We start from the raw sequence: 16,516 nt of genomic DNA, 5'->3' as shown, positions 1-16,516 counted from the left end.
AGCTCGGTCACATAAAGCCTTGATTGCTGCAAGTGGTCCAGTATCCCAAGTATTGGTGTTGTGTCAGCTCCAGTCGGTCCTGGCATCCCCACACTTGGAAGGGAGGAAGGATCTGACCTGAAGGAGCACAGCTACCTCTTCCTGGGTGTCGGCTGCATCTGTAGTCCTGGTGAGCGGCAGCTCGATGTACCGGGCGTTGCTTCTTTGGTGCCTACGGCTGCACTGCAGGGCATTAGCTCCTCTACTCCAAGGGAGTTTCTTTGGCAATTGGCAAAGCACTGGCAGCCCTCCGGGTTTCTAGGAGTCTGCACAGCGGCAGGATGAGTTGGTTGCTCCATGAGAGAGGGATGCAGCAGGCAGGCTGGTAGGGTTGGCGCCAAGTCAGTCGTGCTCCTCTGTTCTCGGGTCAGCAGTCTTCTTGGTCCACTTCTTTTTGTCTGTTGAAATCTGAGGTCCTGGTAACGGGGGGTCTCCATAAAACTCAATTTAGGGATGTTAAATGGAGAGAGCGGTAGGAGCCAATGGGCTCCTAACAACCCCTAGATGACCATGTCCTTTGGGGAGTGGGTATCACCCTGCCCTAAAATTCCTAATTCTACCATACACAAGATGATGGAATTCCTAACTTCATGTTCACTTCAGGCTGGTCACCCTGGAAGTGTGTCCAGCCTTGCAGTGCAACATGCCTCCTGCATAACTAATTTTTCCTCTTGTCCTGGGGCCATATGGGCCCAGGGCAGGGGGGGGGGGGCATCTCCCCTGTTTGGGGAAGCCTTGGGTCGCATTAAAAAAGCGGCAGAGGCCTCTGAAGCCTCTAGCCTTGATATGCTGATTAACCAGCCTTACTGGAGGAGGAGGTGATAACACCTCTCCAGTGCAGGAATGGTTTTTGTCCTTTGAGAGTGGGGCTTTCCTCTCCTAGGGGGTCAGAAATTTGTCTGTAGTGGCAGGCTGGACTGGACCAGTCAGCCAACACACAATGCGCCTAGTGTTTAGGAGGTACCCCTATAGTACCCTCAGGGAGCATGTATTAATAAATCCATCACTGGAATAAGTGTTTGCTTATTAATATTAATATGAGGTGTTTGATACCAAACACCATAGGTTTCAGTGAAGCCAATATGTAGTTGGGAAACTCGTTTTGACCGGTGCCCAGTACATACCTTAAGATGGCTTCCCTGTTCACTTGTATTGTCACTAAATGGACAGGCCAGCACATGGGCAGGTCTGCTCCTGCAGACATGTCCTCACATGTAATATAATGCGCATCTTGCCTAATATAGAACGTTGCAACACATGCGTTTACAACGCATGCCTTTACAACGCGGTCAGTACAACAACCGCATTGTTACCACACGTACCATTACAACGCAAGTCATTACATTGACATGCTGTAGGTGGTGCGCTGCAGTTTGGAATAGTATAATTTACTATTCCAACTCCAGTCTGTGCAACAGTAGGAAAGGTGTTGGATTGAAAATCCAACACCTAAAGCCCCCTACAGCAAAGTCATTGTAATGACTAGCATTGTAATGGTATGTATGGTAACAACGCGGTCTCTGTACTGACCGCATTGTACCAACAGCGCTGTAAACGCGGTTTCCCATCCTGCCACAGGGCTAGAAGGCTGGCTGTAAGGGTGACTTACAAATATATCATGCAGTGTTAGGGGACATGGCACAAAAGTGTGTGCCATATTGTTTTCACAGCACCTTCTCACGCTGTCTGCAGCGGAAGTCTGAAGGAGTTTATTGCTAGGTCCCTTAGAGTGGCACAAGATATGCTGCAGCTCTTAGGGACCCTCTTTAGTACCTATGCTGTAGGTAACAGAGGTACCACTTACTAGGGACTTACCGGGGTGCTAAAGGCCTGGTCACTTGGGGATCAAGTGACCAGTGGTCTTGTTTTTGGGGAAGAACACTGGCACTGGGGATCTGGTTAGCAGGAACCCAGTGCACTTTAGTCAAAGTTGCATCAAATACCAGGCAAAAGGAGGGTGAGGGGGAACAAATACTGAAACAAAAACCCAGTTTCCTACAAACCTGGCATTGGTAGAGAGCAAGACCATTCACAATCTAATATCCAAATTGAGGTGACGCAAGTCACTACATAGATTGTGTTGCAATAGTAGCATAGCAATATTTCAAATGAGGAGTAAGTGAAATAATCCAATCATTGTTTTGCTGGTAACAGGATGGATAAACAAAAGGGAGGAATTAAAACGTGCACAAGTTAGAATTATACTCCACTGGTAAAAGAGGGGAGTTCAATGACCCCCCGGGCGTCTGACATGGATCTCAGTTAGGGGATGTCCGGCGCGGCGGCGCAGCAGCTACTACCTCTTTTCCTGCTTGCAGCCTCTAGTCTCTTAGCAACCACATGCCATCGAACAATCGGTCCCTCTGCCACTAGAACATTTTACAAGTTGTGAGAACAGCAATAAGTAAATTGTTGTCTAGAATGCAGCTTGCGATGTCGGGGTCGGTAATTCACTGTATTTTAACCATTAAGATTCTATGTAAGTGACTTCCAAGAGGCACATACTGGACTACTCGATAATAAGCATTCAGCCGTTTATTATTCAACAATGAAGATTCTATTGCAGCATATTTATTTCACACTATTCCGGCATGCTGATGCCTTTACACCGTGGCACAGATCGGTTTCATACCAACTGACCTGCAGATGGTCTAGCAATTACTGTGTGTCCCCCATTAACATCTACAAGGCTTCTGTACCTCCCCACAAATTGCAATCCACAACAGGTGCGATTTGTTGGTGTGCCAGTCGATGCTATTCGACTTGCAAGATGAGCCCTTGTCTAATTTTGAAGAACATCAGGTGGAGGATAGCCAAGGTGTAGCCTTATAGTCCTGTTATCCCTGATATGACCCACAGATGTCTGCCATGACTGGCTCAAAACGCTGACATTTGTAGTCAAGAATGTTTCTCTGAAAGACAATTTTCTAGAGGCTTGAGGAATAACACTTGTGTTACTCTATCTAAATTCTATGATTTAGGCTTATTGTATATATCTACTCAGTCACTTTTTGTGAGAAAGTGGCTCTGTATATACTGTTCCCAAATAGGTACAGGGTGTACAGAGTCCACAGTCCCCAGAGGCTTGGCAGAGGCTAAAGTTAGATATAACCTTACTCTCCAAAGTGGTAGCTTGGTCGAGCAGTAAGGCAGTATCAGAGGACAGTGTAAAGCATTTGTTGTACACACTCAGTCAGCAAATGGTCTCACACACTCAATAACTGAACTCTAGGCCAATGGTTTATATATATAAAAATATATGCTTGTTTTATTTTAGAACCAACAATTGGATTTAAAATATACTTTCTCAGAATGAGATGCTTGACATAAATACTTTTGCAATATGCAATTGACTTTTGTAAACAGTTACAAGTGGTTGCAATAGGCAACACTGTTTTAAACACAATAATGCATTGAGTTCAATGGAAGTTTCATGTTATTTGCCACAGATTACTTTTAGGATTACTTTTGGAATTCCAGGACTGGATCCTAGATTCAGTCCTGGGTCAGTACTTGGAATCAAGTGATAAAAGTCGACTTAATTACTGTGATGATTTTTAGACAATATTTTGCTATTTTAAAAGTTGACACTTAGAAAATATTTCATAGAAAACAGTCAATGATTCCCTATGGCAGAAAATTCAAGTTACAGGTATAGTATGTTCTCGTTACTTTTATAATCCAGTACTGAGTGCCTAGACTCAGTACTGGGACCTTTATCCAAAACAGGTAAGCAATTACGTTTTCAGATATTATACGATTTTTTAAGAATATTTAAAGATTGCAGAAATTGACAGAAGAAATTTCACAGAAAAACAGTCAATGATTTCCTATGGAAGAAAATTGGGTTACTGGCAAGTACAGTTGTAAGTAGTTTTCAGAGTCAGTGCTGGGTAACAAGATCCAGCACTGGGAGCTCAACTAAGAGCAGGTGAGTATTTTCGTTACTCGGCTGATTTTTGGTGAATATTTTTAATTTTGAAAAGTCCACACTTAGAAGAAATTTCAGGAAAAAGCCAGTCAATGTTACCCTAAAATTTCAGGAAAAAGCCAGTCAATGTTACCCTAAGAAGAAAATTGAGTTATCGGTTTAAAGGTAAGTACTCGACTGGCAGAGTTGAGGTTCTGGGCAGAGACTCAGGGGTCCCCCAGGGTCAGGTAGGTACAGTTGGTTTACTCCCAGCGGCACTAGGGCGGCCGGGTGCAGAGAGAGTTAGGCCCAATGTTATCCTATGAGGGATAGGGGGGCCTTGGTTGGTGGCTGCTGACTAGCAGGCCATGCGGCTGTGGGAGCTAGGCTCCTGGTCACTTACTCACGGCAAGTGGGGAAGTAGATAGGTGTAGAGGTTGCACTGCCAGGGCTACTCGGGCGGCTGGGTGCAGGGTGCTTTTGAGCCTTCGGGCGCTCAATTGATTTCAATGGGAAATCTCAGGTTTAGAAAAAGACTGCAAGCTCGGGGACGAGGATTCTTCAGGTGCCACCACTACTTCGAGAGGTAAGTTGGGTAGTTGGAGGATAGGTAGGTACCCCGGGATTGGGCACAGGGGGCGGCGGGGCGCCGGGGTGCCTTTTGGTGTTGGGAAATCTTACCCTCGGTTGATCGTAGTTGGGGGGGGCACCTTGTTCGGAGGCTGCAGGCTTCTTCAGGAGTGTCGAGGGAGGTCCTTGGGTGCCGGACTCGGGGTCACAGTCGCCGTGGGGTCGTCCTCGTGGTCGTTGTTCACTCGGGCACAGGCCAGGCTTGGTTGGTGCAGTGTGCGCTGGGTTCGCAGTTCCGGGCTGCTGCCAGGGATTGGAAGTAGATTTTGAGTAGAGCCTCTACTCATGGGAGGCCACAGGTGCTTAGAGTCAAAAAGTAGCCAGGTCCTCCGGGGTTTGTGAGGTTGCTGGCCACAAGAGATGCCGGGTTGGAGCAGGAGCAGGTTCGAGGGTCGACAGGCCGGTAGGGCTGGGGCCAAAGCAGTTTGTGTCTTCCTCTTCTTAGCAGCTGCAGGGCAGGTCTTCTTTCTTCTAGCTCTTCTTCGGATTTTGGAATCTGGGGAAGGAAGGTTCAGGGTGCCCCTAAATACTAGATTTAGGGGCGTTACAGGTAGGTGAAGGGCAGGGACCAATGGGTCCCTGTCCTGGGGTGGGTACACCCCCTATCCTGCCTCTCTCCTGTGGGAGGGGGGCAGTAGCCTAGTCCTGATAGGGTAGGGCTTCCCATCTTCAAGATGGTGAGAGCCCGGAGATGTGCTTCACCTCGCCTCCCCCACCTGAGGGGTGGGATTGGCAGGCTGGCACATCCCCTGTCCTTATTTGGGGTTTCCAGCCAAGCTTCCCGCCAGAGTGGGGGGTTGCAGTGGCCTGGGGAAGCTCACAGAGGCGACATGCCTTTGAAGCTTCCCCCTGCCCATCCTCGGGAGGAGATTTAGCACCTCGCCCAGGAAGTGCATTGTTGCAGGCCCAGGAGAGCAGGGGCTCTCCTACCCAGGGGTCCAGCAACATGTCTGCTGTGTGGCAGCCTCAGAACAGACGTGGATTGTAGGTTAGGTTTTAGGGGGCATTTCTAAGATGCCCTCTGTGGTGCTTGGTACATTAAATCCTACACTGGCATCAGTGTGGGTTTAATGTGCTGAGAAGTTTGATACCAAACTTCTCAGTCTTCAGTGTTGCCATTATGGTGCTGTGGAGTTCATGTTTGACGAGCTCTCAGCACCATGTACTCTTAAATGGCAGCACTACACTTACAGTGCCCAGGAATGGACCTGGGTACTGTAGGGGCACAGGGCTCCTGCTCCTGTGCCCACATCATTGGCATAGGGCACCCAGCTAGAGGGGTGGCTGATATATGCCATGGCAGTGTAGGTGATGGGCATGGCACACAGGGAAGTGTGCCATGTCGACTCTTTGTTTTGTCTTGCACCCAGCCTGCAAGGGCAGTGTGTGTGTGTGTGTGTAAGGGTACAGGGCCCCTAAGGGTGGCACAATGAGTGCTGCAGCCCTTAGAGGCCTTCCCTGGTCACAAGGCCCTGGGTACCTACGGTACCATTTACCAGGGGGCTGACATGTGGCCAGGGTTTGCCAATTTGGGTTTTGTGTGTTTCGGGAAGGAACATAGGCCCTGGGTACCTGATTGGCAGGAGTCCAGGGCACACTCAGTCAAAGTACATTCAGCAAAAAGTGGGGGCATACCATGCAAGAAAGATGGCACTTTTTCACACTTTTCACTGTGCCATAGGCAATAAACTAATTACAACATTATTTGTATATAATATGAATTATGTAATACACTGTGTAGCTTTACCAAATACACTTGCTTTCAAATTCCACATCAAATGGTGTTTGGTATGTTTGTAGATTAACAAAGGGTGTTTGATTAGTCATCAATATTATATTTTTTAGAATCTTTTTATTGGCATTTTCTGCATACATTGAATACTCTAAAGGCAGGGGTCAGCCCTACTACCCAAATGTATGCCAACAAGTAACTACCACCCCCAACTACAACTCCCCCTGAACAACTTCCAGACAGTGGGCATCAAGCATCATACGACAAAGTCAGGCACTGGTGTCTATCCCACTTCTCCTATTTCTGGCAGTTGTGCAAAACGGGTGTCGGTCCATATTTTAAACCTGATATGGATCCTCAGGGTTCTATCTCTGGGCCCATCTTGTTCGGCCGGGCTACATCTCTACCTGCAGTTGTTCCTTCTCATTCATACTTATTTGATCTTTACTAGTTTTCCCCCACTCTAGTCCACATTCATGCCTTGGCGGCCATCAATTGGAGGCGATTAATCATCAATATTCTGACATTAATTTAGTTTGGTGATTTGCGTTATAAACAGTGAATATCATGCATCAGTGAAATTACTAAGTTGTAGATACAAAGGATTCCATGGGAAGGAATATGCTACTTACCAGTATGCATCTGTTCTTGACATGTAGAGCTGCAGATCTATACACTGTGCATAGATCGCCATCTGGTGTTGGGCCCGGATGTTTGCAGTTTGTTTTTCTTCTTGGACAATGTTTGGAAGTCACAAGTTTGGTGACTCCTCCTTCGGTCCGTACTGCGCATGGGCTTCGGCTCCATCCTCAGATTGTTTTTCGCCAGCAGGGAAATGATGGAGCGAAGTGATAATAGTAAAGAAACCCATGTGTGTTGTATCTAAGTAAGATAGACTGGAACGGATACAGGTAGCCGGGGGGGCGTGTATAGATCTGCAGCTCTACATGCCAAGAACAGATGCATACTGGTAAGTAGCATATTCCGTTCGAGGCATATGAGCTGCAGATTATACACTGTGCATAGATTATATAGCAGTACCCAACCCTAGCGGCGACCACCGGTATCCGTTGCAGTGGTTTGAAACAGTGTCTTTAGTACAGCCTGGCCCACACAAGCTTGTTGTTTGGAGTGCACGTCTACACAGTAATGTTTTGTGAAGGTGTGCGGTGTTGACCATGTGGCTGCTTTGCAGATGTCATCTAAGGGTATGTTCCCTAGAAAAGCCATAGAAGCCCCTATCTTTCTTGTAGAGTGGGCTTTAGGTGGAACAGATAATGTTCTTTTTGCTTTGTGATAGCAAATTTGTATGCACTTTACAATCCACCTAGCTATCCCTGATTTTGAGATGGGGTTGCCTTTATGCGGTGAAGAGAACGAAACGAACAACTGTTTAGTCTTTCTGAAAGATTGCGTTCTTTGTATGTAGTAAAGTAAAGCCCTTTTAACATCAACTGTATGTAGAGCCCTTTCCGCAACAGATTGAGGTTGCGAGAAAAAAACCGGTAATTCCACCGATTGATTGAGATGGAAGGGGGAAATGACCTTGGGCAGAAATTTAGGATTTGTGCGAAGAATCACCTTGCTGTGATGTATCTGTAGAAAGGGTTCTTGTATAGTGAACGCTTGTATTTCACTAACCCTTCTAAGGGAAGTGATAGCTACGAGAAAAGCTGTTTTCCAAGTAAGGAACTGCAGCTCACATTTATGCATTGGTTCGAAAGGCGGACCCATCAGCCCTGTAAGAACTACGTTTAGATTCCACACAGGTGAGGGTGGTGCTCTGGGCGGAATTACTCTTTTAAGGCCTTCCATGAAAGCTTTAACAGCAGGCACTCTGAAAAGTGATAAATGCTGTCTGTTTTGCAGGTAAGCAGCAATTGCTGCTAGGTGTAAACGGATGGATGAATATGCCAGGTTACACCTTTGTAGATGGAGCAGGTAGCATATGATGTGCTGTATGGATACATCTAGAGGGTTGATTGTATTGTTACGGCAGTAAACAACAAATCTTTTCCACTTTGCGGCATAGCATGCTCGAGTGGTAGGCCGTCTGGCTTCCCTGATAATGTTCAAGCAATCAGGAGGAAGGTTAAGGTATCCAAATTCTAAGATTTCAGGAGCCAGATCGCAAGGTTGAGCTGAGCTGGGTCCGGGTGCCTGATTTCTCCATGGTTCTGAGTTAGGAGGCATGGGGACAGGTGCAGTTTTTGGTGTGGTACCACCGAGAGCTGTAGTAGTGTGGTGTACCACGGCTGCCTGGCCCATGTTGGAGCTACCAGAATGAGTGTGAGGGAGTGCTGTTGTAGCTTCATTACCACTAATGGAATTAGCGGGAGAGGTGGAAAGGCATATGCAAATTTGCCTGACCAGTTCATCCATATCGCATTGCCTTTGGACAATGGGTGTGGGTATCTGGCGGCGAAGCTTGGGCATTTTTTGTTTTCGTGGGTGGCGAAGAGGTCTATCTGAGGATGCCCCCACTTGTGAAAGAATGGGCGAAGAACTTGTGGATGCAGTTCCCATTCGTGCATTTGCTGCGTTTGTCTGCTGAGCAGATCTGCCATGGTGTTTTGTATCCCTGGGACGTGTTGTGCCAGGAGAAAGATTTTTTGTGGGATTGCCCATCTCCATATGCTCTGTGCTAACCGAGAGAGCTGTGGAGAGTGTCCCACCCTGTTTTTGAATGTAGTACATTGCAGTCATATGGTCTGTGCGAATGAGGACTGCTTTGGCTGAGATTGGTTTCTGAAACGATTTCAGGGCTAGAAAGATCGCCAATAACTCCAGATGGTTGATGTGGAGTAACTTTTGTTGTGGCGTCCATATACCTTGCACTGTGAGGTGTAATAGGTGCGCTCCCCAGCCGGAGAGCGATGCGTCCGTTGTTAGAATTACCTGAGGAACCGGGTCCAGGAACGGTCGCCCTTTGGAAAGGTTTGTGGTGTTCCACCACTGCAGAGAGCGATGGGTGCGACCGTCCACCAACACCAGATCCGTCAGCTGTCCCTGGGCCTGGTTCCATTGGCGTGCTAGGCACTCTTGGAGTGGACGCATGTGGAGTCTTGCATGAGGCACTATGAAGATGCAAGATGCCATCATCCCTATTAGCTTCATAAACACTCTTGCTGGGAGAGAGTGCTGAAGGATGAATCTTTGGCGCAAGGCTTGTATGCTTGCGATTCTGGCTGAGTTGGGATAGGCTATAGCTTTTGAGGTGTCTATAGTGGCACCGAGGTATTGCTTTGTGTGAGACGGTATTAGCTGGGACTTTTGGTGGTTCACCGTGAAACCTAGCTGGTGGAGTAGTTGGATGGTAGTGTTTGTATGTTGCACACACTGGTTGTAGGACGCGGCTTTTATTAGCCAGTCGTCCAAGTAAGGGAAGACGTGAATGTGTTGTCTTCTGAGGTGTGCCGCCACTACTACTAGGCATTTGGTAAACACTCTTGGTGCGGTTGTGACCCCGAAGGGGAGAACCTTGAACTGATAATGTTGCCCGTCCACTACAAATCTGAGGTACTCTCTGTGAGAAGGGTGTATTGGAATATGAAAGTATGTGGCTTTCAAGTCCAGTGTAGTGAGAAAGTCGCCCTGGCAGAGGAGTGGGAGAACTTGTTGGAGAGTTACCATGTGAAAATGGTCTGAATGTATGTATGCATTTAGAGGCCGGAGGTCTAGAATGGGCCGCAGGGTCTCGTCTCTCTTTGGTATCAGAAAGTACAGAGAGTAGAACCCTAAATTTTGTTGATTGATGGGGACTTTCTCTATAGCTTGTTTTTGCAGGAGGGCGATTACCTCTTGTTTCAGCAGCGTGGTATGTTCTTGTGACATTGTACGGTGCCAGGGTGGAATATTGGGGGGGGGGGGGGGGGGGAGATGTTAGTTTGAGACAGTACCCTGACCGAATAATTTGGGTCACCCATTTGTCTGATGTTATGGTCTCCCAGGTTTGAAAAACGTCTTGTAGTCTGCCGTATCTGTATCCTTCTTCATTTTTTCCAGGGCTTCGTCTACTTTTGGGCCAAATAAGTGTTGTTGGTCAAAAGGGTGGTTCAGTATAGATGCTTTGCCCTCCGGCTTAAAGCCTGAGATTCTGAGCCAGGCGTGGCGGCGAAGCAGAACACTGGTGTTATAGCCCTGGAAGCTGTGTCTGCTGCGTCCAGTGCACATTTAATAGAGGTGTTGGTAATGATCTTTCCCTCTTGTATCAATTCATGAGCTTTATTTTTATATTTTTCTGGGAGATGTTGCATGATAGCCTCCAGCTCGTTATAGTGCGCTCTGTCGTACCGTGCCAGCAGCGCTTGTGTGTTGGCGATGCGCCACATATTGGCAGCTTGCGAGGCAGTGCGTTTGCCAGACGCATCTAAGAGCTTGGACTCCTTATCGGGTGGTGGAGCCTCCCCCGATGACTGAGAATTGGATCGCTTCCTAGCTGTGGATACCACTAATGAGTCTAAGGGAGCAGGTCCTTTAATATAGGCAGGATCTGTGGGGGCTGCCTTATATTTCTTCTCTATTCTAGGGTTTAAGACCCTAGCCCTGACAGGGTCTTTGAAAACCTCTGCCGCATGTTTGGTCACCCCTTTAAGCATGGGTAATATGGCAGTAGATTTATCTACGATGTCAAAAGTGTCAAGTAGGAAGTCTTCCTTAACTGGATCACTGTGTAACTCCACCCCATGATAATGTGCCGCCCGTTGTAACAAGTGGTGGAACCCCAGGGAATCCTCTGGTGGAGATGGCATGGATGGATAAAGATCATCCTGAGGCACATCTGGATTGTGATAATCCTCCCATGGGTCTGGTGTTCCCGGAGGAGTGGGGTCCTGTAGGATCATAGTATGGATCCCCTTGGTCATCAGGGTCTGGAGACGGGGTTGGAGAGCGATGAGGCAGGGGTGGAGAAGGTGGAGGTGGAGGCGGAGATGGGGGAGGTGGAGGTGGTGGGGAGGGTACTCTGAATGGGGATGTGGCAGAGTCCTTCCGTTTTGGCGGTGGAGGAGGAGCTGGCTTGTCTAAATGTCTTTTCTTTGAAGACAAAGTCAAATGTCCAGTCTTTGGATCCTTTGTTAAAGTCTTTTGACGAGGATCTGGCGTGAATAGCTCCTCCGGCACCGATTCATCTGTCGGTGCCGATGTTTTCGGAGCCAACGGCTTCTTCGGTTTATCCGTGCCATGCTTTTTCGGGGCCTCCGATTTTTTGTTCGGTGCCGAGGCAGGCTTCGGCACGGGAGCGTCGGTGCCGAGGGACTTATGTTTGGTCGGCACCGAGGGGCCAGGTTTCAACACCGATGGCTTCGGAACGGAGCTTGGTGTGGTTTTCTTCGGTGCCGAAGGGTGTTTTTCGGCGCCGCTAGTAGGCTGGCTCGAGCCCGAGCCGCCGGGAGACTTGTGATGCCTCTTCACCGGGCCCGAAGGTGGGGTGATGGAACCGGTATGCTTGGTTTTGCCTAGGCCCGGAGGCGAAGGTGTAACCAGAGTCTCTTTCGGTATGGGCGCGGGAGTGGGTAAAGTACTCACGACCCTCTGCGCCGGTGTGATCTCCTCCACGTCGGAGTCGTCGGCCTCGGAAGCGCTGACGATGTTGTCCTCCTGTTCGGTGTGCTGCTGTCCCGAAGCTCCGGTGTCTTCTCCGAAGATGTCAGGTGGAGCCGAGGTCGATGAGTGCGCCATGGTGCGTCGAGCTAGTCGATCCCGAATAGTCTTTTTCGATCGAAAAGACTTGCAGGCGGGGCAGTCTCGGGCCTCGTGTTCGGGAGAGAGGCAGAGGTTGCACACCTGATGTAGATCGGTGTGGGGAAATTTAGACCCACATTTTGGGCACTTCTTAAAGGGAGTCCTTTCCATCGGCCGAGACCGGAGTCGAGATAGGCCCGAAGGCCGCTGCCTGGAATCGAGGAAGTGCCTAAGAGAGAGATAAAGAAGATGATTCCGTCTGAAGAATCTCGATGGACGAGGATTTTTCGTCGAAGGTCGAACTGGAAAGGTTCGAAGCCGGAGCAGGAAGTATTACATCCGAGCCCGATGGCGGAAAAAAACAATCTGAGGATGGAGCCGAAGCCCATGCGCAGTACGGACCGAAGGAGGGGTCACCGAACTCGTGACTTCCAAACATTGTCCAAGAAGAAAAACAAACTGCAAACATCTGGGCCCAACACCAGATGGCGATCTATGCACAGTGTATAATCTGCAGCTCATATGCCTCGGACACAATAGTTATTTATCGATAATGCTGGTTCCCCGCCAAGGAAATCATCAATATAGTCCTAAGCACTTATTTGTCCCATCAACACGCAGGGTCTCCAAGCCATGTTTTTAAATATATAGTTTTTTTTTTTTTTTTAAATAAAAAAATATTTTTGACAGCTTCTAAAAGCCTAAATTGGACAATTTTCATCTATTTTCTTTAAAAAACAAAACACGAATTAATACTCTAGAAAACACTCACTATGTTGAGCATAGTGACAAGAAAACTGCTTTCACACACCTACTTGATTAAAGAGAATAGGAAGAGTGTGGCGTACTAATTAGTTGAGAAAAGGATTTTGAGTCCTTGAGGAATAGCACACCACCAGTACACAAAAAATGCCCAGTCAGTGGCACCTCAGCCAGTTATTTATTTTTATTTTTTACTGGAATTAAGAATCATGATAGAACGGAGGTTAATTACTTTGCCGGTACCAAGGTAAGGGAGTAGGGTTGCTTACGACTATAATAAAGATTCTTCTTGAGAACTAGAATTACAGGTAAATAACTACCCCTTCTCCTCCTGGGGCCCTTCATTGTTAGTCATAAGTACGGAGCAGAATAGCCATCTCGGCCCTAAAATACAAAGAAAAGGCAAATAGAAAAAAACGACATAGCACTAACAAAACTGATTCTGAAGAGAAGTCTTGACCACGTGGGCATCTGCTTTGAAATATCTATCAAGACAACAATGTCTTTTAAAAGTATGTACAAACCTCAGAGTCGCTGCTTTACAACTTTCTGCTATGTATATAAGTCTTTAGTAATGCAGCAGACGCACCTTACTTATTACTGAATGTGCTGCGGTCCTACCAGACAAGGTTTTGTTGTAAATCTTTTAGCAGAGCAGCAAGCAATCCATCTATAAATGGACCGTTCTGAAGTGGCCAGTATCGTCTAAACAAGATCATAGTTACAAATAACCTTTTTAAATGTTTTTAAAAACATGAGGAGCCTGAAGAAGGGTAATTACATGTTAATGAACTGGAATTGAAGTGAAGACTTTATGCATATCGAATCTGTAGATCTGTATGTCTCAGTCCTCTGTGTTATTGGTTAACAATGTGGAATGCTGTGGGGTGCTCCTTCTCATAGTTGGGGGGGGGGGGCGCAATTGGGGCGTTTTATGGATGTATTTCTAATAACGCAGTAAAAGAAATATGAAAAAAATGTTTTTAACATTTTTGTTTAAAAAAACGGCTGTTTAAATAAATGAGTAGTATATATTTTGTAAAAAGTTCTCCTGGTTCTCATGTAGGCTGGACAAATTCAGTGCCTATAAGATATAATGAAGATCCACTAGAGAACCATGGTTTCATATTCTTGCTTTAACTAGCTCAGTACTTCAAAGTAAGGTTCGTAAATACCACACAACAGGTGATAAACTCAATTCAATGACTGACTTCAGGAGTAACTGTATTTAAAGAGTTTAAATACAGTTTGAAAAATGCTTAAAACTAGCAAAATATCTAGTACAGTTTCCACCTTTTACCCATCCATCACTATCGGACATGGAATAGGGACGTTACTGTCACAAAGTCATGCCCTCCAGATTGTCATCAGTATACTTATTCACTCTAAAACAGGTTTTAAGGTCTTTGTACTTTGATGTATTTAGATGCAAGGGATTGAGAGTGGATGAGAGCAGCAAAACAAAATGTTAATTTTGCCCATATAAATTTGCTTGATATCTAGACATGTGCGGTGATTTTCCCATTCTGTAACTTTTCCAGAAAAAAACAAACAAAAAAGTTTACCAAAAATTATAAACTCCACTATACCGGGCATCAAACATGTCAGAACGTATCCGCAGAACACTCACCTTATCTTCAGTACCAAATACACTTCTTGACACAGTTGTGTTATTTAACAAGCAACTTGTTCCACTGGTGTCAGGAGATACATTTATACCATTGGTACCACTGCTGAGAACTAGAGTGAGAAACAACAAAAGAGTTACAGATAGCCGAATGACCGGAGCCAGGCAATACAACTAAATATGCTTCTTCAACATTCATGCTCTATTATGTGATGCAAACATGTAGACGATACTAAAGTGTACAGAATACAAAAATAACAAAAGTACAATGTTATTTGATATATAAACAAATATATACATTTTCACAACAACAAAAAACAAAGGTTACAGGGACGTAATAGCTAGAGTCAGATTTTACTCCTAGAAAACCAGAGAAATTCCGCCGTTATAGTTAGCTGAGTTAACTATAACTCGAGCCCCCACAATGCACGGCTTATGACCTCACATGGCATGGCCAATGACATCTCAATTGACATCTGTGATGACATCCAGAGCATCTCTGACGCACCCACTCACACCCCTATAGAATAATTTATACCACACTGCCACACCCACACACCCATTCACAGAGCCATACCAGAACCTACACACCCAGTCCAGATTCATTGATCTACACACATCCGCTCGCTCACCCGCATTCCAAAAAATTATCACCTGGAGAGGTAGTGGTCCCGGGAGCTGCATGGGTGAGCACTCATTCTAACTATGATAAAGCACCAGGGAGGTGGCGGTCCTCGTGGCAGGATGTGAACAGGTGGTGCGCGGGCCCACCCGCATTTCAAAGTATAAGGCCCGGGGAGGTGGCGGTACCCCCCATCTTAATGTCTAATTGGCCCCGGGACCTGGCCCACCCGGGAGCCTAAAGTTAACTAAGCATGGGAGTCTGCGCTTAGTTTAAAAAATAAATAAAATAATTTCAGCTGGATTCGCAGATCCACCGCAAATCCAGCCGAAAGACTGTGAAAAAAATGCTTTTTTGGGGGGTCCCTGGGGGACCCCCTGAACAGGCCTAAGGGATCAAGGAGTTTCTACCATGCCCCCTTTTCTTGTTTTTTAACCTTTTTTATTGTACTTTTGTAAGAAAGTGGCTCTGTATATACTGTCCCCAAATAGGTACAGCGTGCACAGAGTCCACAGTCCCCAGAGGTTTGGCAGAGGCTAAAGTTAGATATAACCTTACTCTCTAAAGTGGTAGCTTGGTCAAGCAGTAAGGCAGTATCAGAGAGCAGTGTAAAGCATTTGTTGTACACACTCAGTCAGCAAATGGTCTCACACACTCAAGAACTGAACTCTAGGCCAAGGGTTTTTGTGTAAAAATATATAGTTGTGTTATTTTAGAACCAACAATAGGTATCAAAATATACTTTTTCAGATTGAGAGGCTTTAGATAACTACTTTTCAAAGGCAATAGACTTTGGATGCAATAAATACAGTTGTTGCAATAGGCAACACAATTTCAAACACAATTATACATTGAGCTCAATGGGAATTTCTAGTAAAATGCAAATTACTTTTCTTACCACAAGACTGGATCCTAGATTCAGTCCTGGGACAGTTCCTGTAAACAGTTGAGTAAAAGCGTTTTGGTTACAGTAGTGATTTTTAAGCAATATTTTGGTATTTTAAAAGTTGACACTTAGAAACTTTTTCTCATGGAATCACCAATGTTATCCTTTGGGAGGAATTTTTAAATGGGGTTATTTTTACTTTTTCTAACTCAGTGTTGGATCCTGGATCCAGCACTGGGGCACCACCTGTAAACAATGGAAAGAATGTGTTTTGGTTATACAAGCGATTTTTAACGAATATTTGTAAGTTTGCAAAAATCGACACAAACTTTTTCAGCACATACCAGGCAACGTTATCCTATGGAAGGAAATTCAAGTTGCAGGTAAAGTATGTTCTCGTTACTTTTGTAATCCAGTGCTGGACTCCTAGGTTCAGCACTGGGACATCTATCTAAAAGAGTTAAGTAATTACGTTTTCACAATTGGTGCGATTTTTCAAGAGATTTCAAAGAAAAACAGTCAATGGTTTCCTATTGAAGAAAATTGGGTTAGCGGTAAGTAATTACCTTTCAGGGTCAGTGCTGGGCACCAAGATCCAGCACTGGGATCTCTCCTGATAGCAGGTG

The 16,516-nt window shown here is 46.0% G+C and overlaps 1 protein-coding gene across 6 annotated transcripts in view; it reads right to left on the bottom strand.

Moving 5' to 3' along the window:
- The window catches only part of RANBP3 (RAN binding protein 3), a 324,639-nt gene that overhangs the window by 179,834 nt on the left and 128,289 nt on the right, over positions 1-16,516 (bottom strand). For all 6 annotated transcript variants that reach the window (XR_014971945.1, XR_014971946.1, XR_014971944.1 and 3 more), the window contains one exon: positions 14,386-14,495. Coding sequence is in view for 3 of the 6 variants with exons in the window: in XM_085637083.1 (XP_085493209.1) it covers positions 14,386-14,495 (110 nt within the window). In the remaining 3 variants the exon portion in view is untranslated. The remainder of the gene's footprint in view (positions 1-14,385; positions 14,496-16,516) is intronic.

This window comes from Triturus cristatus, chromosome 12, assembly GCF_964204655.1.
Source record: "Triturus cristatus chromosome 12, aTriCri1.1, whole genome shotgun sequence".
Lineage (NCBI taxonomy): Eukaryota > Metazoa > Chordata > Amphibia > Caudata > Salamandridae > Triturus > Triturus cristatus.
Note: the sequence above shows the minus strand (reverse complement) of the source record. Positions and strands in the feature narration are given on the sequence as shown.